Source organism: Leptosomus discolor, chromosome 25, assembly GCF_034619465.1.
Source record: "Leptosomus discolor isolate bLepDis1 chromosome 25, bLepDis1.hap2, whole genome shotgun sequence".
Classification (NCBI taxonomy): Eukaryota; Metazoa; Chordata; class Aves; order Leptosomiformes; family Leptosomidae; genus Leptosomus; species Leptosomus discolor.
In genome coordinates, this window is record NC_141415.1 from 5,587,363 (window position 1) to 5,615,011 (window position 27,649).

General features: G+C 43.4%; 1 protein-coding gene across 1 annotated transcript; it reads left to right on the forward strand.

Annotated features, from left to right (window-relative positions):
• Positions 1-3,540: 3,540 nt before the first annotated feature.
• SPOP (speckle type BTB/POZ protein) lies at positions 3,541-27,649 on the forward strand. Its single transcript, XM_009958238.2, has 10 exons — positions 3,541-3,603; positions 15,329-15,471; positions 15,817-15,938; positions 17,514-17,665; positions 17,772-17,899; positions 21,458-21,635; positions 22,214-22,269; positions 22,721-22,843; positions 26,457-26,599; positions 27,346-27,649. Exons 2-10 carry the CDS (start codon positions 15,394-15,396, stop codon positions 27,488-27,490), a joined length of 1,125 nt encoding a protein of 374 aa, XP_009956540.1. The 5' UTR covers positions 3,541-3,603; positions 15,329-15,393; the 3' UTR covers positions 27,491-27,649.

A 27,649-nucleotide genomic window follows, 5' to 3' on the forward strand; every position in this document is an offset into this window, starting at 1 on the left:
TGGGGGGGGGGGAGGCGGGTGCTGTGGGGAGCCCGGATGTGGCAGAGTAGGGCAGTGTGAGGAGAGCGAGGGGCGAGCGGGCGGCGCTGTCCTTCTCAGGTGAGGTGGGAGGGGGCCGTGCGGGGGAAAGAAGCGAAAGGAGTTGGGCGAGGACTCGAGACCTCCACAGGGACGGGGGGAAGGTCGTGTCGTCGTCTTCCCCCCCGCCCCCCCCCCCCCCCCCCCCCCTCCCGGTTTGCCCCTGCGAGGTGTACGCGGGGCAGCTCTCTGTTCCTGCGGCGGCGCTGCCGCACGACTGGGAAGGGACGGACCCGCACGGGCCTGCCCCCTCTCCGCCGCCGGCTGTTTAAATGGCACTGCGACAGCAGTAGCGCTTTGCCAAATAGTGAGCTGTGACACTTGAGGGGACCCCAAGGCGCACGGCGCATACTCCACCGCACTGCCAGATTGTGAGCCATCAGCACGAGAGGCGGGGGGGGGGGGGGGGGGAAACGGAGGGCGGGGCCGAACGCGCACGCGCAGCGGAGGGGTGGGGGGGCGCGTTCGGATGCGCCGGTGTATGCGCAGAAGCTGGCTTGTCGGCGGAGGGCGCACGCGCAAGAGAAGGCTGGAGGTGGGCAGGTGGGGTTTGTGCGCATGCGCATTCGCGAAGTGTTAAGGGGGGGGGGGGGGGTGGGGAGGCGGTGTCATTGGTGCACTGCGCGCGCGTGGCCGGGAGGGGAGCGCTGGGAACGGCCATATCCTGCTTGTTCGTAGCTCGGCGCCTGCGCAGAAGGGTGCTGCGGGGACTTGCGGAATAATGAGCCTCTGCGTCTGCTTGGGGTGAATCGGGGGAGGAAGACATGCTGCCAAATAGTGAGCTCCAGCTGCTGGTGTTCTCCTAGGGGGGCTGGCTGCGGAGTGGGGGGCCAGAGTCCGGGGGGCGCCATCCCCACGCACCGCACCTGCTTGGGACAGGGCTCCTCGGGCTTCCCAGGCCGCCTCGGAGCGGAGCTTCCTCCGGCGGTTAGGAGTCACTCGTAGGGCCGGGAGGTAAGAGCTGTGGGGAAGGGGGCAGGAGTTGAGGGGGGGGAGAGGGGTGGGTGGCTCGGCTGGGGAGGGGGGCTGCGAGCCAGAGAGCAGGGCCTGAGCGGGGAGAGGTTCGGCAGGGAAAAGTTGGGGTTGTGGGGTTCCTAGAGAGCCCCAGGCAGGGACAGAGGTTCAGTGGGGGGCCAGGAACTGAGTAAGGAGGCACGAGTGGGAGAAAGGAAATAAGGGCTGGAGTGGAAGAACTCGGATGACTAACAACATCACCAAGTAAGGGATGACAGGCTGTGGCTTCGCCACTGAGGGCTGTGAGGCACAGTTCTAAATCAGGAGGGGAACTTGGTCTTCGTATGAATTAAACCCCAGGGTGTCTGGGATCAGCGCTGGTGTTTCTTCGCTCTGTCTCGGGCCTGTGGTGGTGTTTAAAGGAAATGGTGCATCATCATGCAGTAGGGAAAGGCAAAAGAATTCCCTTTCACAGTTAAATGTGTCACTAATGCGGTTTGATAGCAGAATGCTAGTGCTTGCTACAAGCATTTGCTTGGTTAGTCATGGATGGTATTATAAAAGTAAAATATTATTCCTGTACTGTTTGCCAAGCTGCTTGGGAAATGGAATTGGCTTTTTCTGACAGTAGTTTTTAGAGGGGGAAAAAAATACAGAATGTAACGTTATTTGTTGTCGTTTTTCTGTAACTCAGCATTATTAAATGTGTTTACATTTGTGATTGTGGAGCATCACTGTGACGTAATAAGGAGGAATATTTTTTTGTGCTTTCCCTTTTTTTTTTTTCTTGCCATTAGAGTTCTAAGTGGTTATGTCTGGGGTGGCTTGATGTGAAGCCATATAAAAGTCTGAAGAATGACACTACTATTTGTGCTTTATAAAACAGAACTCTGGTCATAAAAAAAAACATAAATTAGTTAAGTAAAACATATAACTGGCTGACTTCTGTTTCAGTGGCATTTTCTAATCAGATGCCCAGAATGATTTGGTTTCATTATGTCACTGTTTTTGTTGTGACCTGAAGAAAAAAGCAGATTTTTTTTTTTTCTTAATGGTACTTTGTCATGGTTGGGTGTCGAGATCAAGCCAACGTGACAGCAGAAGTACATTACAAGTGTCATCCTGTCACTGTAGCAGTAGAGGACAGCAATACAGAACTGTACCTACCATAGGATTGTAGAAACTACTGTCAAATCTGATATCCTGATGTACTGAGTGTCATTACCACTGTTACAAAACTGTGTTCCCTCCCCGAGACCTCCAGGATTTGCACATAGATAACAGATCAGGGAGGGAGTGGAAATGGAAGGAGTTTTGGGTTGACACATGGTCTCGACGAGCCGTGCTGGCACAGATTGTAGTGGAGTGCTTAAAAAAGGCTATTTCTTGTGCAATCATCTTCCAGTTTGCTGCTGGCTTAACATGGAGACGGTACCAGTACTGGCAATAGTATTAGGTTGATTAGACCTGGTAAATGTTAAAAACAATTCCATTCACCAGTCTTCTCTCAGTTTCCACTGAGCCAGCTTGACCAGTGTGAGGCAGGAGGTTGAGTGTTAATCCCTGAACTGCAGCTCGGCCTCTCGACAGACCTAGCGTTAGGTGTGTACTGTGAACCGAGCTTGTTGCCCCGTGTGATTTTTCTGGATACCGATCCAGTTTACAATAAGAGGAACTTACCAGCTTTATTCTTGGCACACCCTTCTGTTCAGCTTTTTACTTGTGGGGCTTGCCATTCCACTGCCTGGCTCACTGTGGACCTGTAAACTTGAAGTCATCTGCTTCATTTCTTCCTGGACGTTATTGCTGCAAAATTGGGCATAAAGCTGGGAGAGAGATCTGTTTCTTGTGTGATCAGGAGCTATTGCTGTGTTGTTGATGGCGTTCATAGTTCCGCGCTTGGAAATACCCACTGTAATTTTGCAAAATTCCTTCTCTCCTCCCAGCTTTGGCTCGATTTTCTGCACGACTGGAATATTATGTAAAATCTTGCTGTATTCCTCCAGCCTCTGACTGCTGTTTGCTACTCAGCGCAGAGAGGAAATACGACAAAAATATGTTTAAAAAAAAATGAAACAAACAAACAAAAAAAACCACCAAAAAAACCTTTATTGAGAGTGTTGCTTCTTGATTCTCAGCCGATAAACTGCCACTGCTTTGTCGTCTTCTTTCTACTTGAGAGACCTCTTAAATAAAGCATGTGTCCCGAGTTCTAGAAACACATGGTGATATGGGAAACCAGCGTGAGATTAAAGTATCCGTACCCTTGAGGAGGCAGAGAAGCTGATGTTTCGCAGAATCTGTATCTGTAAATGTCTTAGGGCTTCGTTGTTAAGTGTCCCTTTACTGAACTCTGTAGCAGTGCTTTGCAAGGAAGGAGTTGAGGAATTCTGGAAGTCTCTTCTCTGTGCTGATAGGCATAGCTGAGAATTCAAGAAATATGTAGCACACCAGAAATGTAATTTGTGGGCTTTTGTTTGTTTTTTCTCTGCATTTTTAGGCCGAAAAGATGCAGAAGCAGTGACTGTGTAGCAAATGCCTGGAAGAGTCTTGGGAGTTCGTTTTTATACTGTGAGTAAATCCTTTGGCTGCAGGCGGGAGTTGCACCGTTGCATTCTGTGAGGTGCAGCTGGCCTGACGTGGATTTTTTTAGACATCTGTAGAATTTATAAAGTCAGGACCGAGGAGGGGGATTAAACACTCCAACGCTGAATTCCTAACGGGAAGGTGCTGCTCTGGCCATTGGTAGAGCAGAATCCAGTAGGCTACTGGAGACTTTAGATCTCAGCTCAGCTTTTCTCAGCCTGTGTTGTAGGTCTGATTCAGTAGGTGACATTGTATGACTGTGGACCTCAAAAATGGCTTTCGCTAGAAATACAGCGTGTGTGTTGTGCATTTTAAGTTGGTTCTGATGTGGTAGTGGGGCTGTGAATCATACAGAGCAATGTTAATGCTTTTAAAAAGTTGATCCAACTTCTGATAGCAGAAATAATTTTCCAACAAAAAAGAATACCCTTGTGCACGTCTTTGAGAGACTGGCATACAGCAAGTCAGAATATTCATCTGAAAATATGCTGATTTTTAAGCATTTTAAATATTTAGGGATCTTGTAAGTTCAGTAGTATTGTTTCTGAAAACATACTGGAAGGTTTAGAATTTAAAGGCTTGAATCTCTTACATATTCAGAAACATTTCATATCACATCATGTGTTAACTCCCAGGGTTAGGTAGACGCTAGGATACTTCAGTTGCTGGCTGATACTTGAAGATGCTCTGAATCACCACTCGTTTGGAGTTGGCGTGCCACCCTTGGAGTTGATAGAAGTGCAGCTGCGACGCTTTCGTCTGTGTGACATCAGACCTGCCAGTGACATCTGTACAGCATCAAGCTGAAAAGCCTGATGTGATGTTCTAAAAATGGAAACTCTTATCTTCTGATGTCAAACAGAACTTCAAGAATTACACTTTTTTAACTATGAATGGTACTTGTAGAGGTTCCCAGAATGACTCGTGGGGCTTAAACAGTGACGTGTAGTTGGTTATTTTTTCCTCCTTTCCATGAAGTCTTAAATCCTCCAATTTACTAATAACCAGCTGTCTCCAAAATGACGTGGGGGTATCTCTGTAGGGCTCTGACAAGAACGGATACTTAAGCAAAATTGCATGGGCAGAGAAGATGGTCTAGAAAAACTTCCTGAGAGCCAAACAAGAAGTAGAAGTTTGCTCACTGGACTTGGTCAGGTGAAGAAATAATTTAGTTTAAGAGTATGTGTATTCTTTTTGAGTGTGGCTTTAGTTACTGTTCTGCCCAGATTCTTTGCTCATCGCTGCAGATGTTTGTTCAACAAATTGTAAATCAGATCATAGTTGTATGTAGCAACTTTTCTTTATTTGCAGTGGTTTAGTACGGGAGATTTCCCAATATTATTAAGTTTTATTTCTTCAGCTTAGATTTTAAAGCTACTGAGGCCTCGCTTGTCTTCTCTTTAAAAAGAAATCCTTTTTAATTTTTATTTTTTATGTAAAATAGCGGGTTTACCTTTGTGTCTGAAAGAAAAGCTCAGATGAGAGCCCTGTTTTTAGAGACATGCTTACAGCAGTGAGACTGGAGAGCAGGTGGAGACAAGCACACCGAGTCGTCTGGAGCTGCTGTATAGCAATGCAGAGAAGCTGCCTGGCTGCCTCCCAAGTGTTGCTGCATAAAGAGGCTAGAACAGACGCTGACTGCATCGATGGAAAAGTTTTCAGTTAACATGGCTAGAATCATGCCTACAGATTAACTGTGTTTGTTGACTGTTAACAAATGTTGTCACATCCCGCCCCGCACCATTAGCTGCCGGGGAAGCCGTCACACACAGCACCTTCCTGGGGTGTGCAGAAGGCGGGCGGTGGTGGGCTGCGTATCCTGACCTGACAGATCGGTCTTTGTAATTTCAAAATCATGTTAAATGACAACCAGCGTGTTGGCGCCTTCATTTCCTCAGCTGCTGTTTTGTAGAAGTGCGCAACCTCAACAAGTTGTGCTTAAAAACCACACGTATCAGTTTGATAAATTTCGTGGAAGCACTTGTGGGCAGTAAGTGAAATTCGGAGAACAGAATTTCATTGCTGCGTTTGAGAGACAGACGATTTTCCTGTTAGCTTATGATTGTGTTCCCAGAGAGAGCTGCAAGTCCAGGAGTTTTGAAAATTGCCATCACGTGTCGTGTTCTGCCTTACAGACAGTGAAATGGCTGTTGTTTAAATTTTATATAATACAGTTTTAATCAGGGACCACAAGCATTACAGCAGATTATATTCAGCTGTATCCTGGATGTGTTCTGCCACATCCTTGCTTTACGTTGGTGCCAACCTTGCCAAACCTGCAAGTGTGATAAAAGTCCCGGTGTTACTTGGTTGTGAAGATCTGTGTGATTTAGAGTTGGTTCTTGGCTAGCAGATAATTGATATTTCCCTTTAGATAATACTGCCTTACTGAGTTTTACTATTGATGGGGAAAATGGTAGAAAGACTTTATTTAAAGTGGTTTTATAAGAACAGAAGGGGTGAAAGGAAGAGAACAAAAGCAACAAGAACTGGTTGCTTCTTTGAAGCTCGACGCGGTTTATGGAGATGGCTTGTTGGTATAAAAAGGGACATAAATTCTTCTGGGAATGTATTTTCATGTACTTTTACTTTTTTTTTTTTTTTAAAGATTCAAGAAATGGCTTATGCCAACAACAGTTTAGAATGTGTAATTAAAATTAAAAGTCAGCAAAGCAGTTCCCTGTGTCCAAGATACTTTGAGATTTTTTTTCCTTGTAACACAAGTTATAACATTAATGCCAAAAACAGTGAAAAGAACGCGCCTTGCTGCCCCGCTGCCAAAGGGTCACTGATATAAACCAACATACAATAACGCCTCTGGCCCAGTCTTTTTTCCTATTGACTGAAAATGTATTAAATACCGAATATCTTAGGCTACCAAAATTTGTCTTACTAATTCAATAATCTTGGACTTGAATGATTAGGATATTCAAATATGGGTGTAGGCGAGTGCCATAATTGTCTTATTTTCAGAGTGTGATTTATGGTAAGATGTGATTTTTCTTTCTGTTTGTTTTTTTACATTAATGTGAGTAAGATTATTAAAATTATGCTAGCAAAACTACCGTGCTGTATTGAAGTCAGTCGCGTATGTGTTATAGAAAACACAGCTGCTGATGTTTGAGGAAAATATAGATGGTTTGGAAGTGGAAGTTGGCTGGAATTTGATTCCCATCTTCTTCCTCCCCTTATTCCTTCTCTTGTTGATGTCTGATAAGGTCGGAGAAAAGACCAAACAAAGTCACTTTGAAAATGAAGGACCCTTCCTGCCTATAAAAGCAGAAGTGCCGGAGAAGCCTTACCTGGTCGGGTGGGCTGTGAACAGGAGTGCTTGTAATTGCCATTTATTATGGGTTAGAAATAAGTCCTGGAGTGAGCTTTCTGTTGGAGTGAAGCAAGCGGTCGGTTCCTTTTCATGCTTTTCCCAAAAGCTGGGTTCGCATGCTGATTCTGAGAGTGGTTTTATTTGGCAGTCGTACGATCTTTACATTTAGCAGGTTAAAATAATTCTCATAACCGTTTTGAAGTCACGTTGCAATTGCAAGTAGGTGAAAGAATCCGGTAGTTGATGCCTAGTTCTGGCCACGCGTTGTAATCTCTAAATGGATTATTTGAAAACTTAATTTCCAGAGTGAGAATGGCAGAAACTGTATTTCAGCTCAAGTTGGTTTGGATAAGCTCTTAGAAATATGAATGCAAGATGGCAACTGGAAAATGTTGTGTGAGGACTACCAGATGTTTGTGTTACTGGAAAGTTGATATAAATAAAAGGCTCCAGAGGGGATTATAGTCTTGGTAGTTTGCTGGAGGTCAGATCTGCAATCCCATTTGAGTGCTTTAGCGGTGTTTGGTACCAGGTCTCGCCACAGTAGATTGAAAAATGCAGTCCTGCTTAATTTTCAGGTTTTGCTTATTCTCTGATTAGACGTCATACCGCTTGGGCATTTTCTTCCAGTTATTTTCAACTCCTCAGGAATCTGCTGGGATTTTAGAGGGGTGAGGTATTTCTAGCAGCGTGTCACTCTTGTAAGAGAAGAACAATCTACAGAGGGGAGAAAAACTGCTGCCCCAGTCTGCTTTCAGAATGAGAGGCTTCCCCAGAATGTTAAGAAGTTTTCTGGGAAACAATAGTTTCCATGGCTTTATCTTTTAATTTGGAAGATGACTTACACACTCTGAAAGTGCACGTCTTTTTTAAAAAAATTGCTAAAATGGCAACTGAGTTACTTGACAAGTGACAGGTAACAATTTACCCTACAAGTAGGAACTGAAGCTGTAAAAGACTTTTTTACAATTTGCCTGTGAGGGAGAATCTAAAATAAAAAAAAGAGTTCATGGGCAGTAACAAACCCCTTCTTTTCAAAAATAACATCAGGTTTCTTATTGAGGACAGAAGTTTGCTCAGGCTGATTGTTCGGTGAGACCGAAGCTGGTGTGTTTGGATAACATTTTTGCTTGTGAGAGGAGAGAAATGAGCAGGAATGGATTGGCAGGTGGGAAGAGAAGTGAAAAGGAGAATTTGGAGGGAAAGAAATAAGAGATTTATTACTTTTTAACAGGCTTATGATCTGAATTAAAAACTTAGGAGGAAGATTAACTTCTGAGGAAAAATGGTTTTGAAGACTTAAGCTTTAGGCATCTCAGGATGTACCTCAAGAGGATTAAAGATGGAAGTAGAAAGAGTTAAAGAGGAGGCAAACATCTGGTGAAAATAGGAGTGGTGACTTAAACGCAACAGTGACTCTAAAATAAAATAGTTTTGTTTCTTTTCAAGAATTTGATTTCATTTTATATTTACTGACGTGGATGTAATTCGGATATACTTTGGGTAATTTGTAGTTAGGGTTGGATGTGATTGAAGGGGACACAGTTTTCTGCATCTGTTCAGACACGGGTGTGAAGCAGTGTTAGAAGAATGGCAGAAATATTACTTGACTTAATGAGTGAAGAGCAGAAATTTTCAGTGGAGGATTTGTTTATAAAAGCAGAAGGTTATTCGGGGAACTCTCGGCAGCTTCTTACCACCAACTTCCTCTCTCTTTCCTTGGTTTAGGTTTAGCTGTTTGCTCTTTTATCTGGTGATATTTGGGGAGGAGGGGGAAGGGGATGGTAGACAGTCTGCAGTTAAAGAATGATGATGTTTCTTTTCTTACAATGTAAAACTTCTGATTCTTCTTACAATGCTGATTTTTCACTGACACTTGTCCCCTCCCTTAATAGTTACATACAAATTATGATTTTTGTATGTGACCAAGTTTTGGGTTTTTTTCCTTTTATGACTGGAGCATTGGTTTAAGGGAAAAAAGTTAAAAACATTCTGAGAATGGAAAAGAAACCCTTAGTTTTGGAATACTTCTTGAAGTGGAATTTTAGTTACTGAATTCTAGTGGGGCTGCCAATATTCAGTGCGTTTTGAGATAACTCTATATCTTATTCACTGCGTTGAAAATTATTTTTCTGACTGACTCCTCTACTTTTCCATGATCTGGCATCTCAAAAAAGTAAAGTGGATGTTCTGACTCAATAATGAGTTTTCTGAAATAATAAACTGAATTAAGGTGGATGTGTCTGCCTTAATTAAATTCTTCCTCTTATGCAGTGTCCAGAGGGCCCTGTTGTGACCTCTGGAACTCGGCCTTCTCTGATGGACTTGGCAGCTTTGGGGTGTAATAAGAAGCAGCTCCCGTCCGAGTTGCAGCGTGCTCCTGATGGTGTAACGGGGCCAGCTTACAAAGGGAATTGGGGCTGATGTGTGGTGCCTTGGAATTGAGAAGAAAACGGGGAGCACTCTCAACTGCTGAGAGAGATCATTTGCACTGCATTTCAAAAAAAAAAGAACAGGTAATCTCTGTTGTTTCTGCCTCCCAAATAGCTCCTTTAGCCTGGTATGCATCTTCTGCTGGATGCCAGTTCATTCCTTTTAGCTCTCTGCTGTGATTGTGCTGATTTTTCCAGTCTGTTCTCTTATGGCTGAAGAAATGGAAATGAAACTCCGTGTGTCATTTTGAGCTCAGCAGTTTTTGTGGCGCTCAACAGGGTACACGTTAAGTAAGATCTTTCTTTGGATTTAAGAGCACAGGAGGTAGAGGAAGGTGTAACGCACACACTTCTGGTTTTTAGAAAGTGTGCAAGCTTAATTCAGCAGCCACTTTTTTTTGACATGTATTATTCTTCTTTCTAATGCAGGTGCAGTTAAGTCTGTCTGTATCCCATTCATGTTACCCTTTTATAGGTTGTTTTTTCCAGGCAGTCATTGGCTTCTTGTTGTAGAACTGTTCACATTTCTTTGTTCAGAAAGATAAGCCTCTCGCTTCTTGTAAACAGGGCTTCCTTTCGAGACTTTTTGATGTAGGGGTCACTTTCATCTTTCTTGAGTGTTGATTTCTAATCTCAGTCTATTTTTATTGTACAGGTCCTTTGCTACCTTGGTGCAGTCTCTTCTGCACCACCATGTTAATAATTAGGCGACTTTGTGTAACCTCTGGAATTCACTGTGCCTGACTTTCAACCTGCATTTGTGGCTAGGCGAGCTTTCCTGCCACACAGGGGAGTTGCAATCAGGATCGCTTGGCAGTCGTTAGCACGGGCTGTGGGAATGCTTTGCCCATTGTTGCTTTCTTCTGTGGTATGCCGGGTAGGAAGAGTGGTGTGACACCCTGTTTGGTGTATACATTCAAATCGGAAAACTTACTCGTTTTAGTCATCCACTAGTTAGACAGCATTGCATCCCACTTTGCTCTTCCAGTTAACTTGCCCTTTTTTTCCCCTTTTATTCTTTTTCTTTCTTTACTGCAGCAAATTCAGACCTTCCATTGTCCTTTCCAGGGCTTTGAAGAATGCAGGAAGATAATGGTCTTTTCCTGTGCTTCTGTATCTCATCCCCTTGTTTTATTGCTCCAATTATCTTTGTCCTGCTCCTTTTCTCTGCGCTTTGTGCTGCTCTTGGATAGTCTTTGATACGTTGCTGGTCCAAGAAGCAGCCACCCCCGTTTTTGAAACACTTAATTAAAAATATACTTTTTTATACAGACTTCTGTAAGTTATCTTTTACTGAATAAAACTTACTGAAAACGAATATACTTGGAAATTTCTGGTGTAAACTACTGGTTTCTTAAAAGGTAGTTGGTTTATCTTGAGAAGCAGAAATTGACAGGTTGTTTAGCAAAAGTCTGGTAACTTTGAAGCCTCTTCTGGAATTATTTGTTGAGTTGATGTTCCTCTCCTCTCTCAGGTCAAGTCTGTGCTGCTCGCAGAATAGCTTCGATTGTTGATTCCTACAGTAAGGTGAAGTTTTGAGCTGAGATGTCTTGGTACAGCTGTGAAGTGAGGAGACAGAGGACAAGGTGGCCAGGGAACATTTCCTGTGCTTCAAAAGGGTCTGATCTGGCTCTGGTTCTTAGATAAGATGTCTTTGTCTGGACGTGGTTGTGAATGAGTTGAGAAATATTCTTTTTCTTAACTATGTCCAGAGACAAATGCTGTTTGTCATTTATATCCGAGGAAGTAAGGGACTCTCAGACTGTACATGGGCTCGCAGGGTCCATAAGATAATATTTTGTATTTTGTTTCCTGTGACTTGGTATTTATGCCTGTACCTTCAAGTTTGTCCCTGCCTCTCCTGGCCAGAAAGAATTTTGATATCCAAACTATTTACAAAATGTTTTCCTAAAACCTCTGCCCGCAGCGCCCTTTAATTCACTCCTAGTTCAGAGGTGCCAAGCGCTGTTAGAGAAGGAGTGTGAACTGGTGAAGTATTAAGTGTTCGTGAGCAAATAAACACCGGGGGTGCCCTGCTGATTTCGGAAACTTAACTTTACCTTCTGTCAGCTGTGGTTCCTTTCAAAATGCATTTAATATTGGTTCACATCAGAAGAGCGGTTCAGCATTTGGAGGTGGAACAGCACGGGGTAGTTTCCAAGGCACACTCACTTGTAAGGATGTATTTCAGTGACCTTTTATGTGCTTCCCATATTCATGTGCCTGCTAAGCAAGGCAAATGGCAAGTTTTTCCTTACTGGTAATTTTTGCAAAAGACAGTGATGAATATTACCTGTTTATTCCCATTATGACTTGCTACAGCAGTAAAAGTAGCAGTGATGTCATTTGATGACAAGTGTTTGATGGCTGATTGCCATATTGAGCTAGGAGTATGTTGGAATTTAACATCTCTTTAACTGTATTTAACTGCCTTGCAAAGCATCTGTAGAAAGCTTTGACTTACCAGACTGAAAGTTTTTTCCAAGTAATAGAAACTCTTTAAAATCTAGAACCATGGGCCATGTTAAAAGCATAACGAATGACGTGCTGGCATGCTGCAATTCTATTAGCACGTTGTCATAACTTTTATTACCACCTGCCTATCCAAGCCATCTGGGAGGAAAGGATGTAAGATATAAAAGTGACAGTTACTCAGAAGATCTTAAATAGTCCTGTGTATCTCAAGCTCATACATTTGTCTTGCCTTTAGACCACAGAAGCTTTCTAAAACTTCTTGGCATATGTAAGATGGAGGTAATATTTAGGTACATCTTAAAATCCCGTTGAAATACAGAAAGTAGCTGTTAGTTTCAATTTGTGTGTCATGTGATTATCCATTTCCTTCCCCATTTATGTGATTGATGGCTACAGCCTTTCTGGGGTTTGCTCCTTGGAGAGCAGTGAAAGGTAGAGGAATTTAGGATTACTTCTACGCTCCATCCAGGAAAGCTCTAACGTGTGTGTAGGGATACTTAATTGCTTTGGTTTACCTGGAAGTAGAAGTCTTCTTGTAGAAAACTGCTTATTGTTGATAAATACCTTGTGTGGAAATAGTTTTCTTGTCCGAACTGTTCAGGATCTGCTCCGTGTCATCATTCTGAAGCCGGACGAGGAGAACAGCGTTGCAGCCTCACAGTCACCGGGAGATGCTGATGGGACGCTGCTGCTGACTCTCTGGCCATTCCTCACGTGGAGCTTTAGGGTGTCTCAGTGGTGGGCTGTGCCCAAAATCCTTGTTAGGAGGAAGAGTAGGTTGTTGTGGCTTGAGGTTTCGTTCACGCCTCTGTGTTGGCCAGGTGTATGGAGGGCCATAGTGTCGTTGTTTCAGAGAATTCAAAAGTTATCTCAAGCTAAGTTATTTTTACATCTTTTCTAGTGCTTCTTAAATAAAAGTTGCTTTATTTCTCGCTCTGCGTGAGGAAGTATTTTAAGAGTCGGGAATAAGTCGGTGTTGCCAGTAGTTTGAGTAAAAAGATGTTAGTTGAAAACTAAAATCACTGAAACTGCCATTTTAACAAGAACAAAATCTAATTTCGCAGCCCGCTCTTGCGTTTTACTTATTCCTTGTGCTTTCTTCTGCTCACTAGGCTTAGCGTCTTGTTGCTCAGTGTGCGGACAGGTTGCCATCAGGGAGGAGCTGAGCTTGAGGAACTTCATCCTTTCCCTGGCTGCTTGTTCTCCTCTCACAAATTTGTGTCCCAGTTGTTTGTGCCTGTGATATAAAACAGATCACTCGGATAATGTAGATTAAAAAATAGCTGTGAACAGAACAATGCAACAGCCTGGGTGGGGTTAAGCAGTGCTGCTGTGAACCCTGAGGGGAAGGAAAAAGCTTGGGGCTTTCCTGCCCATCGACTAAAACTAGGAAAAAAGCCGTGGAGAGGAGGGGGTGTTTCTTGCGCCTTGAATTTCAGGTTTTATCTGTCCCTCAAAGACCTGTGACAGTGAAGCGATGATGTCCTGGGAAGCAAGCCTGAGTGTTGCCCATGGAAGGGCAGTTAGCCAAGTACTCGACAGTAGTGTCTGCTCACTTGGGCTTCATTTGAATGACACAGAGCGGTATAATTGAGTTTCTTTGGAGGAATTGTGGTAATTTTAAGCTTAATGTAATAAGAGCTGCAGCAAGTACCTAAAGTGCGTATTGATGTCTCTTTTAAATGTTGATTTTAAAATATCTTTCCCCCTTCATTCCACATGCACAGCACAAACTGCAAAAGCAAGGAGTTTGTAAAGCAGTTTGATTTGAGAGCGCTCGGTTTTAGTTGTCTGCCTCTGAGCTTTGCTCCGGGAAATAAATCTCCATCGAGTTAAGTGTGCATCTCTGCAGGGTTAAATACTTACTCCTTAGCTCCCCATAGCTGGTGTCTCTCTTTCAGTGTTTACATTTACATGGGCTCACTTTTTTCCCCAAAGGAAATTAAGCCTGAGAAAACCCCACTCTTGGTTTCCAGTTAACTAATGCCCGTGTACCAGTATTTCCAGGTGCTTTCTCAGGGTGCATAGAACTGAAAACCCGAGCGCAGAGCCGTGAGCTGGAGCAAGGCTGATGTGAGCCTTGCCTGGGAGAGGTCTGCTCTGCAGCTGGAGCCGGCACTCGGATCCAGACCTGCCCTGCAACTCTGCTCAAGGACTCTGGATTCCAGCTGGGGAGGAATTAGGGGCATATATGTTGATGTGCGTATCGTGGACGTTCTCCTGCTGTTTTGAGGTGTGGGATTTCTAGGTATATGTTCTCTCTGCTTTCCACCATTTCCTTTCAACAACTCGTAACTCAGCCTTCCTCAAGAGCCTGTGCTTTGCCTTTCTCCTCCAGCAAACCTCAATATCAGCCTTAGTATTTAAAGCAATTCGTATCTCCAGGTAACAATTTTACGTCTTTCACTCATCTCTTTTTTTATCTTTTCGAGTTCAAAACTAACAGCAATGGAGTTCTTGTGGTTCACTGGCTGTCCTGTGCGGTAAGAGGAGGGCAGATAAATACCACCTGCAAACAGAAAGTGTTTAGCAGAAGGCTAAACTGTAAGGCACGTGGTGCTTTTCTATCTATCTATCTATTTTCTATCTGCCGAAGTTATGAATCCTAGTTTCCGAGCTCATCTTGTTTTCTGTATCCGCCTTAGGGATCAGGACTCAGAAGTCAGAGATGGGTCGATTATTCTGTTTTTCTTTTAAAATCTGCCTTCTGGTAACTAGGTGCCATTTTATCGGTTGTGCATGTGTGTTCGTTCAGGTGTGTTGCAGTGGTTTTAACCCCGTGTGTTCTCTGCAGGCGACGATTTGACTTGGCACTTAGAAGTTGGGAACTTCACTAGCGTATAAAAGCAACGAGGATTTCCCTCTGGCCAAAGGGATTCAGTTTGAAGTAGAGAAATAATTACCCACGCTTCCCTAATAGTAAGGTTTCAGCTATAGGAGATTATTCTGTTGGTGGTACTGGAGCCACCCTGAACCTAGGGTGTTGTTTTGTTGGTGAGTTTGGGTTGCATGTTGCCACCTGTAGCTTTTTCAGATTAAGAACTTAATTTGTCACATCTGATCTCTGATAATCTGAGACTCTCAAAACGAAAGTAGGGAGTAAGTAGTGAGTTGAAATGGTGGCCTCAGGGTAAAATCGTAAATCCCGAGTCAAGTGGGGAGTCTGCTATTTGAGTTTTGGACTGCTTAAAAGAAATTGTATGCTAGGCTTATTCCTATAAGGAGCTGCATGTTGAAAGAATGAGTGGAGGTGGTGTATCTGCTCTTCAGAAAACATATGGTAACACTTTAAAATGTTTAAATGTAACATCATATTTTGAAGGTGCTAAGGGGGAGGGAGAAAGCAGGATGGCTTTAACTTGTGTGCCGTGAGATTTAGCAGCACTCCTGAATGTGGGTTTTTTTTGTTGTGTTTTTTTTTCTTTCTTTCTTTGTTCTTAGTTTGGTGGTTTTTTTTTCTCTTTTGGGGGACTGACAGGGTGAAGATCAATTATAAATTTCTTCTGCTGAGTTGTGAAATTCTGTTTAATCTTCAAACTGGCGATGTCAAGGGTGCCGAGTCCTCCTCCTCCGGCAGAAATGTCGAGTGGACCCGTAGCAGAGAGCTGGTGCTACACTCAGGTAAGTCCACACTGCACTGAGATGGTTTGGGCATAACACAGTTAGAATCTGTGGTAAGAAATGGGTTCAGAACCAGTTTAGAGTCTGGATATGCAAATGTTGCCAGGTGAGCTGTCGCCGTGGCAACGGCCTGTTGGGGCCTCTGCCCCTGGCAGGGCTTGGAAGAGGCAGTTGGGGGAGTTGGAGTGGTCCAACTGCCACTGCCAGCCATTTCCAGGCTCTTGTCTTGAGAGCTGTTGGTCACGCAAGTGGCTCAGTAACACTTCCAGGTTTTTGGTTGTTGCCTTTAAGATGGATAGCGAGGATCAGGATGACCCTCACCCGCCTATTATCCTTTGTTTTAAGATCAAGGTGGTGAAGTTTTCCTATATGTGGACCATAAACAACTTTAGCTTCTGCCGAGAAGAAATGGGTGAGGTCATCAAAAGCTCAACCTTTTCATCTGGAGCCAATGATAAACTCAAATGGTAAGAAACAGAGCAGAGAGTTTCGCCCCGTTTGTGCAACTGCGTGAGAGAATTTGGGTTTTGTAACAGGAAATGTAGAAAAAAAATATGTTACTGCACACGGGTTCTTGCTTCCTTGGATGTACCACACGTGCACTGGGAGAAAGTACTGTTGCTTTGGCCTGGTGTTTGGACACACAAAACAAATGTGAGGTCTGGCTGTCTGCGGTGTTTCTCTGATAGTGGAAAACATCAGAAGTAAGAGAAGCCGTAGCTGGAAGGGAGACTGCGTCCTGCCTTGAAGCAGGGAAAATTGGGGTTTTTTGACTGATGTTCATCTTAACAAGTTCTTACAAGCCAATGGGAGTCCCCAGCCAGTGTATTCGAGCACTATTTCAGCCTCCCAGTTTCACTCCCTAATACTCCACTTTGTTAAAAAGACAATTTTTGCCCGCACTATAAATTTTGCCATTTAAGACCGTTGTTACAGTATTCCCTTTCTCTTCACGGCAACTTTTTGTGAATTCAGAGGCTTAACGTTGTTACTTCCCGTCGCTTCTGTGTCCTGTGACTCCTTCTGCCCAGAAGTTTCTGCTTGTTTGCCCTTTTCCTTTCCTTTAAAACCCTTCTTATCTCCCCTGAGTTCTCAAGTAATTTCCAGTAACTCAGAGGGGACTTTGGTCAGGATGTATATCTGCTGCGAGTCGTAGTAGTAGCTCCATGGACATCTTGTTCCTTATTTTATCCTTTGTGGCTCATGTTAAGTGTTTTAGCATTTTTCTTTAAACCTCCTTAGTATAGATTGCAGCACATCAGCCGCTAAATAATTCAGCGTGTGTATGTGGTACAATTTGTGTTCCCTTCCTTTGGGTGGCAGACCTGTGCTTTCCTTGAACTGCTTTTTGTTACTAAATTACTTTTCTTTATAACCTTTGCTAGTCAGATCTCATTCTAATGTCTAGATCTTCCTGATTTTTCTGTCCTTGTGTGTTTGAGCTGTTAGTCATTTGGCCTAGTTTTTGCTTCTTGTTAGATTCTGTGTCAAGTTTCAGGTCAGGGAAGCGCTTGAGTTAGCCTCTTCCTGCGCTTACTACCTTTTCTTCACACAGGAGTCGTTTTCTCTTTTTGCCCTAGTATTATGTTTTTGAGAAACGACCAGGCTTCCAGAAATCTGTTTTTCCTTTCAGTTACTTCCTGTGAAATTTTACCTACCGTCTCTCTGGATTTGTTGCACTTCCTGAAATCTCTTGCCTCCGGTCTGCTATTTCTTTCACTTTCCTTTCGTGAAAGTTGACATCCAGGGTGCTTTTCAGTGATTTAAACCGTACCCCCCTCCTCTTTTCCCCCCGTGTTGTTTTTTTTTGTTTTTTTTTTTTTTAATTGGTTTGCCGATAGTTACTGCCTGTTTATTATTATGTGTCTTGGGGATGTAGCATGACACTGACTGTGTTCAGTTCAGTGGTTCAGTGGCTGTTAAACGGAACTCGTTTGCTGTCTGTTTTCTTGTGAAAACTCCACCATGGCCTTTCTTTGAAAGCCATGAATGACCTGCCAAAAACTGTTCCTGACATCTCATTCAGCTGCTTCCTTCTGCAGGTGTTTACGTGTCAACCCTAAAGGCTTGGATGAAGAAAGTAAAGATTATCTGTCCCTCTATCTGTTGCTGGTGAGCTGTCCAAAAAGTGAAGTTCGAGCAAAGTTCAAATTCTCCATCCTGAATGCTAAAGGAGAAGAAACAAAAGCAATGGGTGTGTAAAATCTCTTTTCTGTCTGATGGGGTCAGTTGTTTGTCTTTTGCTGTTTGATCAAGCGAGTCGCTCAGCTGGGGTTTGAAGCTCGGTATCTTTCTTTCAGAGAGCCAGCGAGCATATCGATTTGTACAAGGCAAGGACTGGGGATTCAAAAAATTTATTAGAAGAGACTTTCTTTTGGATGAGGCCAATGGACTTCTTCCAGATGACAAACTCACTCTCTTCTGTGAGGTAAGTCTTCCTGTGCAGCTGAAAGAATAGCAGTTCCATTAGCTTGGGGTAGACGTAACCTTGGTTTTCATCATTGCTTTTAAGGAGTCAGAAGTGTCAGGAGAAAGACTGGATGTTTTTCTGGCACTTAGATACTGTTTGTGTGTGTGTGCACACGCACCTGCGTGGCTGGTGGCTTTTTCTGGGTGTGATTCATCACATTTCACTTCCATTTATTTTTTCTTATTTTGTATTTGTCTTTTACCTGGATGATAATAGGAATTAAGCATCTTTGAGTATCGTTTCACTTCTGGTTTCATGTTACCATCCATCTGTTTGTACTCCTTAATTTTAAACTCACTTGGGATAATTATCAGCACTAGCTCTGTGGTGGAAACTGGCCCGCCTGTTACTTGCCTACTGAATATAGAAGAGTTTTCTTGATTTTCCGAAGTGTGCCTATACAGCCAAGGAAAAGTAGCAATTTTCTGTTCATTGTGTTTACAAAATTATTATTTCACTAATATAATTCCAGAGAAAGATGCAGTTGTTTCTAAAACTAGATATTTAAGTTTAGAAACCTTCATGACAAATTTAAACTCTTTAATTTAGTGTCCTCAGAGCTTCTGCTTATTTCCATTGTCTTTTTAACTGTGAAATACCTTCTATAGCTGTGATTTTTGCCAGAAGACAGGTAACACAGGTTGCTCTCTTTTTGGATCTCCTGCAGTGCTTTCTGTGGGAGTCTTTTCTTTTTGCTGTGTTTTCTTTCAGGAGTGAAAGAAATGCTGCAGTGAGAGTTGTTTGACGGCTGGGTTGGTTTTTTTCATTTTGGTTTGGGTTTTTTGTTTTTTGTTGTTTTGGGTTTATTTTTCAGTTTTGTTTCGCCGTCATAAGCATGCACATGTTTAAAGTAACAAACCTCCTAAAGGATGCGTATTCAGTCAGTAGCATAAATTATTGCTGTCACGGAGGGAGCCCTTCCTTTAACATTTGTAGCAATATGGGAGAAGAGGACAGCGTCTTGGATCACACCTCTGTAGGTCTGGCAATTCCTCTTTGCTTTGTGATAAAAGAGCCGGAAAACTTCCAGGAGTGGAGTGAAATTCATAAATTAATGTCTGAGAAGGGAATTTGCGAGGTGCCATGTAGATAAACCTGAGATCCACCAGTAGTCTTGGCAACTAGTACTAATTCAAGTCACTCCACTCTTTACTGAATTACTCCCTTCAAAAGCTTCAGCTCGCTGTTCTTGTTTGTTCTGGATGAAGAGGAAACTTGCTGCTGGCTTCACCTGGCCTTGATACCTTCTGCTTTCTCCTCCAGCGTGTTCTGTAGTCTAGCACGTGAGAAATCTTCAGTTAGTGATATCGGAGGGGAAGGTATTGCTGTCTGGAAATGGTTTGGCGAGAACTTTCAACAGCTTGGTTTTGGGGGTGTGTCCCCCCCCTTTTTTGTTTTGTTTTCTTTTCTTTTTCTTCCCTGAGCTTTTCGGTCTCTTAGCATGTAAACCGTTGTGTGCTCTCCTGATGCTTCGCAGCTGGCCCCAGGTGCCAAGTGATGCTGCTCCCATCCGTGCCTTCAGCAGGCAGGTTTTGTATGTAGAAACTCTCCAAGGAGTTAGCAGCGCTGGATGTTGAGATGCTTGTTACGTGGGGATGTATTGGAGTTTGCTGTAGACCAGAAGGTTGCTGAGTGTCTCTGCTCCACCTTCTCATTGCTTTATTAAAGCCTTCTGCTCTCTGCTCGTGTCCAGTGCTGAACACAGATAACGTCGTGCTGAAAATGCTGTTAAGGCAGAGAATGGCATTCCTTATCAAGCCTCATTTAGTTGTCAGTTAGGAGGTTTTTCAACCTCTGTTTTGGAGGTGGGGTCGATTGTTCACATCCCAACTGCATTACTTTTTGCTGTTGAAATTCTATTCCAGCATCATAGGCTGGATTCCAGTAAATCTCCAAAAAGAACAGTATTCCCAAGGTTATAGTAATAGCTCTCTTTGGAGCTAGGCAGCATTGGTTCCCCTGCTAAGATGTTGAAAATAGCTTAAGCAAAACCTTCTCTATTTTGACCTCTAAGGCTGGTCACCACTTGGAATCTATCAGTCTAAACTCCTTATGTCAGAAGCCATGTAATAGATTTTAATACCAGGAACCGACTTTCTTTCATGTACGAAGAGGATTTATTTGTTGATTTAAGGCACAGTTCGCAGGTCTTTTTTGGTTGATCTGTAATTGGTATTGGACTCCAGCAAGGGATCTGCATCTTCGAATTCCTTTTTAATGAATCTGATTAATTTTCATCCATCCTTGAGTCCGTGTTGCTGGTGAAAAAGATGACGTAGCTGTCAAATGAATGACAAAGAATAGCAGCTTCCTCACATTTGCTCTGGGTAGTCATTAGTGTCCTTTGGCAAGCAGCGTCTCATAGGTGTTTGGTTTCGAGTGTTGGATAGTTTGTACCAGATGTGGCTGCCATCGGAAACCCACCGGGGGTTTCTCAGGAGTTGGGATAGGTGCTGTCAGCAGGTTTTTTCCCTTAGAAGATGTTTCTGTCGTCTCTCTCGCTTCGTAATTCTCCTTTTACGTAACTGTGAAGCTTCCTTTGCTGTCCATTGTTCTTCTTTGGCCAGTGGTTATTAATAGAAGTGAAATTTAGCTTGGACTTGACAGCCAATCCAGGAAACAGCCTGACGTCTGCTTCCCTGTCAATCAGCTGCTTCCTTTATTCTTCGTTATAGCGGGGCAGTATTAGTCACTGTGATCTTTTCTAATTGGAGTCCGCTGTAGAAGGCGTATGATTTACTGCGTGTTTAACAATAATGGTTTGGTGCTGAACAGGCTCTTAACGGTTCCCTTTGTGTAGGTTGTTCATCAGCCAGGATGGCTACGTATGGTCCCTGCCTGACTCTGTGCTTTAGAGCAGATGATGAGGAATCTGTCCGCCTTCCCCAAATCTTGCAGATTACTTGACATCAAGCTGCTTGTTTAAACCTACTGTTGAAGGAGGTTTTTTATTTATTTTGTTTCATAATGCGAGGGAAACGTTGAACTCTGGAAGAAATTTAGAAGCAGCAAGGCATTTGGGGGGGGTCAGGCACTGCCCTCACATACATGTGTGGTGCAGTGCTTGGTTATAGAAGCTCTCTGTATACTTCATTTTCATTTGTACTGCTGTCTGTATTGCATTATTGATTGGGGAGGGTTTCAGAGTGTCGATAGAAGGAAAAAAACTAGGTCAAGTATGGTGTCTGTAAAAGCAGAAAAATAAGGTTTCACTTCCTTAGGAAACAATCTAATAAAGTTGTGATTAAATTGCATGGAAGTGCTGTTAATTTGAGGTTGCGAAGTCGTCCTCTGGTGTGATTTAGGACTTGGGATAGACACTGTGGAGGAGCAGAGAAAGGGTGCTTTAAAAATAGCAACATTTTTAATCATACAGCGGTTCTGCTGGAGAGGTGTGGGGTTTGCTTCGCGTTTCCCTCCACCTGCCCTGGCAATAAAAACTTCCTGTAGGAAGACTCATTTTTCCAGTGTGGGTTTTTGAGGGTTTTGGGTGGTTTGCTTTCTCTTCCCCTCCAGGTGAGTGTGGTCCAGGACTCTGTGAATATCTCCGGCCAGAACACCATGAACATGGTGAAGGTACCGGAGTGCCGCTTGGCAGACGAGTTGGGAGGACTCTGGGAGAATTCGCGCTTCACGGACTGCTGTTTGTGCGTTGCAGGCCAGGAGTTCAAGGCTCACAAAGCCATCCTAGCAGGTCGGTATTGAGTTGGATGGGCCTTAGCGGGATAGGAGGCAGCAACGTGATGGCAAGTGGGGTTTTCTGAGTTACTTTGTCTTTACTTCTGCAGCTCTTTTAACTGTAGGGCTGTAGTAAAAGACAGTTTGATGAACTGTTACAGGGAAGGGGAAGATCTGCTCCATTTTTAAATGCCTCTGCCATGTTGAGGATGGTAGGAGGGATCTTCTGTGGCTGTAGGGTACTGTAATGTATTCCAAGAGCATTTGTAAGGAGAAGTTAGCCCATTTCCAGAGGAATACTTTCTTGTAAAGTCGAGAAACCTACCTTACCACCCCTGTACTCTTCAGCCTTGGCTGAAAAGACGTAATAAATCTCCCATACCCGGTTTGAAGCTACATCAGCCACGTTACGTTATGTCACAACCTATATATACTTCATTACCAGTTGTACCCAATTTGCCTTACCTGCTATAGGAGACTTTTTCCTGCATTACGTAGCAGGACAGTTGGTGAGGTGTTGGCAGGCTGCACTTAGCTCCTCCTGAAGAGCGAAAGAGCATTTCTAACTGTGTTTTGTTTTCCCCACTGCCGTAGCGCGTTCCCCAGTTTTCAGCGCCATGTTTGAGCATGAGATGGAAGAGAGTAAAAAGGTAAGTTGCTGAAGCAAGGAGAACTTCTCTGGCTGGGTGAATAGCTCTCTAGTCCACTCTTAGCATCGCTGGTCAGATAACTTTCCTAGGTAGTGTTTGTGACTCTTGTCACCTTTTAACTGTTTTTCTCACATTAGATGCAGGTCTCCGCTTCAGCTGTCCTGAAGGGAGGAAGAAAGGGATCAAGGAGGCAATTGTTACCTTTGTTACTCTTGGGGAAAGAATCTGGGGTGGGATAGGGAGAAGCAGAGGATGTGAAATACAACTTAGAGTTGTTCTTACTCCATCCACATCTTTTTTTCTTTTTTTTCTTGTTTTCTTCTTTTGCGAGTAGTACACATTCTAAATAGTTTGCCTCTGTGGCAAATTTCTGGATACTGAAAGAGCTTGGGTAGAAGGAAGCCTTTAGCCTCTGGTCAGGATCTTAATAAGTTTCATTTTTCTGATACAGAATCGAGTTGAAATCAATGATGTGGAGCCTGAAGTTTTTAAGGAAATGATGTGCTTTATTTACACGGGGAAGGCACCAAATCTTGACAAAATGGCTGACGACTTGCTGGCAGCTGCTGACAAGGTACAGTTGGGATTTGTGGGAGTTCAGAGAGCCGGGAATGACATGCGCCTCGCTTTACACAATGCTCCTTGAAGATTGCTGCAGTAAGCTTTTCATGTGGTCATTGTGGTTGGGCAGTTTTCTTTAAATTGGTTGTGGCTTATACGTAAACCTGGATGTGGTATAAGATACCTGTAAGATAGGATATACCTGTAAGATACCTATAGCTGTATAGATACGTATCTTAACCTGTAACAATCAGGAATTTCTGTCTCTACTGCTCATTTTTAAGGGTTTTCTTGAAATTTCAGCGGACGTCTCTACTCAGCATAATCTAGCATAAGAGCTGGGGGTGAGAAGAAAATTTCCAGGTGGACCTGGCGATATTTTTTTTCTTGATGTGACTATTACAAAATCTCCAAAGTAGCGTTCTGTCTTGGCAAACAGGGCCTGCTTCTCCTTCTGGTCTGGCTGGTATCAGCAGCTTCAAGGGATGCTCTAAAGGCACGGATAGCCAAGAATGGGGAAGGTCCTGTGGTTTGTTTTCTTTTTGCAGTGGCAGTCCCTGCTGGTTATGGAGAGAAGGGGTGCACTGGAGGAAGCCCTATTGCCTTAACCCATCTGTGGTTTTGCAGGGTCCTTGCCAGGGAGGTGTCGGGGATGGTGTGACTGGAAGGCTGCTGGTAGTCCCCGTGTAGCAGGCGCAGCGCTGTGGCCTTGCCAGCCAGCCAGCCGCTGCCTCCTTCCCTTTGCAGCACCAAGGACAGAAGAGAGTGCTCTGCTGGCCACTGAGCCGTATTAACCAGTGAAAATTCGTAATATATAACCAAAATTTTATTTCCTTTTTCTTTTTTTTCTCTTAAAAGTGAACTTAGTGCTGGTGAAAGATGCCAGTTTGACAGCACTGGAGACTAAAGCCCTGAATTTATCCATCGAACAGGTTCAGCACGGGTAGCAGCAGTGCAAGATTCTCCACACTGCCCTGCCAATGTGCCTCAACTCTGACCTGGAGGGACCACCTCTAGGGGTGAGACCGTAGTTCAGTCTCCATGCTTCTTCAGTCCTTGGATTCTCTTGTGGGTGCCAGTTAGGGTGGTGGATTTTAAGATGTGGATGCATGTAACCTTGTTCCACGCAACCACCACACAGCCATCAAATTCCCTGTCACTGCGGACCTGGGCTTCATCAGAAATGCTGGTTTTAGAGGTGAAATGCTCCATATGCCATTATTAGGCCACTGCAACTAGAATTAAAATGGGGAATAATGCAAGGAGATTCTTGGCCTGATTATAATCATTGCCACATATTTTATTCAATATTTAAGGAGTACTGATTGAGAGCTCACATACCATCTTTAACTGAGACAAGTGTAAGTAAGAAGCAGTACATTAAGGACAGAGTAGGCTTTAACTTTGTGTTTCCTGGCTTTTAACGTAGGTTTTTCTCCCTTTTAAACTCATTGTGTGTCTTTTTAAAAGCAGAAATAAAAAATCTTTCATGAAAGCACATAAAACATTTAATATTTACTCAAGAGACTGAAACAGCTTCTTCTGAGTTCCTCCTGTCTCTTGGGGAAAATATGTAATTAGACCAAAACCAAAACAAAGCACGTCTTCTCAACCCAGGAGATACTATTTCAGCCTCTTGGGTAAGTGTGCTATTAGGTAGGGTGTTTTTTTTAAAGTGTAATTAAGAAAAGGGGGAAGGGGAAATCTTGGTACCTGAGAGACCAGAATGGCTACTTTTGCCCAAGTATGTAATTAGAAGCTGAGCTATTTGTAGTGAAAATCGAAGTAAAAACTGTGCACGCGTGGAGGAGAATATTCGATTCACAAAAGGAACGATTTTAACCTTCGTTTGCTGCATTTTAAGCTACTGACAGACAATAATACAAAGTAATGGCTCGCCCCTCACTTGAAACTGTTGTAGTTATTGATACAGATTAAGCAAGTAAATTTGATTTGCCTTCTCAGATGTTCTGGTGGGAGAAAATTGTCCTGGTTATGAGTGCCATGCCTCAAGTGAAGTAATTATCACCGAGCCTTAAGTGAAAAGATGTTTTTATAATCTAAAATTATTCATTTAAATTTAATCATAATGGCACGAAAATCTCGATCAGAATATAAAATCAATTTATAGTAATAGTGCTTATCATATGGCCAGAGCTCCCTTTGTCTTGTGCTTGTCACCTGCTCTCTGGTCAGGTTGACAGAGCAGTCCTTACAAATCTGGTATCTTTTCCGAATGCGGCCTCATATACTGAACTTGTCTACCACGTCATTTCTGTCTGAAAAAGCATTATAAACAATATGAAGAATACTCTTAAATGCAGTTATCTGTCAGGTAAAAAAAAAAATAAGTCTTAAAGATTTTATTTTTTTTTAAAATGTCACTCAATTTGAAATCAGAACATGAAGAAAGACTTAACTGTGTTTAATCTTTAAGACAATTTATGTAGTGCTAATGTTATTACTCCTCTAAGAACTGCGTTAGAATTGACTCCTCTCCTGATCCCTGTGAAATACAATTACAGGATCTAGAATATTCAGAACTATTTGGAAATATTCCGTTTGTTTCATCCAAAGAGCCGCAAACCCCATGATCAGATCACACGTACCAAGATTTTCAGAAGTATCTGTCTCGCAGTTCCTAGCTATGATGACTGAGGTTTGGGGTTTTGCTTTCTGTCTTGATAACGAGCGGCTTGCAGTTTCCTGAGTGTTGACCTTCTTGAAGTCTGCCCAAGACCACTGTGTTGCTTTTGAAAACCGTGGCTGTGTCTGCGTGGCTCAGTATGACTGAGGTGCTGCAGAAAGTAGAGTGTGAAACTTATTAGACAGCACTCTTCTGCTAAGCGTATCCTTTGAGTTTTGCAAACCGTTGACATGGCCCAACCTTGTGGATCTAAAAAACGTTGAGGCAAATGCACAACTGAAAGGTAGAAGCTCTTAGACTGAGAATGTGAAGTTAGAGCTTTTGCCAGGGCATTACAGGCCTGCTGTGATGTTCCGTTTCCAGCTGGATAGCCACAAGAAATCAGGGGCATTTGTTTAACACTAGTATTAAACTAGTAGCACGTCCTTGAGCAAGGCTGATCTTAATGTGCAGGTCATTAATGGCAGAGAAATTGAGTGAAAACTGCCTAAACATCCCTGGAACACCTATGGAGCATTCACTGTTAGATAGGTCTTCCCACTGAAACCCAGGTAGTACTGTCCTGCAGTAAGAGTGAGAATAAAGGTTTGGCTTTAGCATTCTGTGCCTTGAAGTAACTGGGATAGTAAATATTGCAGGTGACCTGAAATTCTCATTTCCAAGCATGAACACAGCACCAGTAAGCCTGTAACACAAGGAGGCCGGGATGAGAGTTATGGTGGGTATGTTTCCTCTCCATTGCTTTCCTCAGGGTGGGCGCATCATGATTCTCTTTTTTGTTTGTTTTCTTTTTTCTGTTTTTTTTTTTTTTGCTGGCCGCTACTTCTTTGAGCGCAGTTCATATAGCAAAGCAAAAAACTCTGTTCAGCATAATAGTGTAGTTTGTTACTGAAGAGTGAAGGAGCACAAGTAAGGCTTCGTGTCAGGCCTGATGAGGGGTTTTCTTCTTGGTCACCGGGCTTTGCCTTGTATTTTGCAGTATGCCCTGGAGCGCCTGAAGGTGATGTGCGAGGACGCGCTGTGCAGTAACCTGTCTGTGGAAAACGCGGCCGAGATCCTCATTCTAGCTGACCTACATAGTGCCGATCAGCTGAAAACTCAAGCAGTCGACTTCATTAACTAGTGAGTTTACTTTTGTTCCAGGGGGCAACAAATCTAGAGGAAAGTGGAGTTTATTAGCAATGGGGTTCACCGCTGGTGAACTGTCACATGCAGGGGAGGTTCCCCTCTATTATTTTTCTTTTTTTTTAGTTCTCCCATTGTGATCCTGTGTTTATTTGGCATCCCAGAAGTGACATTGCCCTAAGGGCAGGTCAGTCTTATCCTGCTGGGGCTGGTCAGAGCGTGCAGCAGGACTGTCTTTGTGAGCTATTGTGGATCACTTCCAAAGATCACAAGAACTTCTAGGTAGTAGAATATCAGGTAGTCCCTGATATTGAGGGACTATTTGCCACTTGTCATATAACAGACCTTTCAGTAGATAGGACTACCAACTACTTCAATGTCTGGAACCGTTTTTAGTCCTGTTTGTCAGTTAATACAGTTTTTCTCAGTACTTTCCATATTGATTTAAAATACTTCTGTGCTGAGTAGTCAGGGTAGATGAGCATTGTGTTCCTGCTGCCCTCTGCCTGGGATCCTGTATGTTTGAGCTTTTTATCCTTAAGTGGAAGGACTGTCCAGCAAACAGTTGTGCCAGCAGAGCCAGAGCTTGCGATCTTCGCAAAAGATACCTGATGTCCATCCGGAGTGATCCTAAAACAGTACACTAAAAATGTCAGGTTTCTCGGGCATGGTGGAAAGAATCTCTTTAGTTAATCCTTTTTATCCCCAGTTGATCACTTCAGATTTATTCTCTTTATTTCTAGTCACGCTTCTGACGTCATGGAGACATCAGGCTGGAAGTCTATGGTAGTATCGCATCCCCATTTGGTGGCTGAGGCATATCGCTCTCTGGCCTCTGCACAGTGTCCCTTTCTGGGACCTCCACGTAAGCGACTGAAGCAATCCTAAAGTCCTGGCGCACCACCCCGTGTTTTTCTGGAAGCAGCATCAGCTGTTGCTGCTGTAACCTTGACCACCAGGTAGACGGCGAAATCTGTGGAGCTTTTACTCTGTTGTTGGGGGGAAGAGACTGCTTCGTGACACCCAGACTTTTTAAAACAGCACCAA

Bases quoted from the DNA above. Each gene is read 5' to 3' on its own strand.
- SPOP (XM_009958238.2), top strand. From the start codon at position 15,394: ATGTCAAGGGTGCCGAGTCCTCCTCCTCCGGCAGAAATGTCGAGTGGA. The intron at 17,900-21,457 runs GTAAGTCTTCCT...CTTCCCCTCCAG, and splicing joins AACTCACTCTCTTCTGTGAG to GTGAGTGTGGTCCAGGACTC. The intron at 21,636-22,213 runs GTCGGTATTGAG...CCACTGCCGTAG, and splicing joins TCACAAAGCCATCCTAGCAG to CGCGTTCCCCAGTTTTCAGC.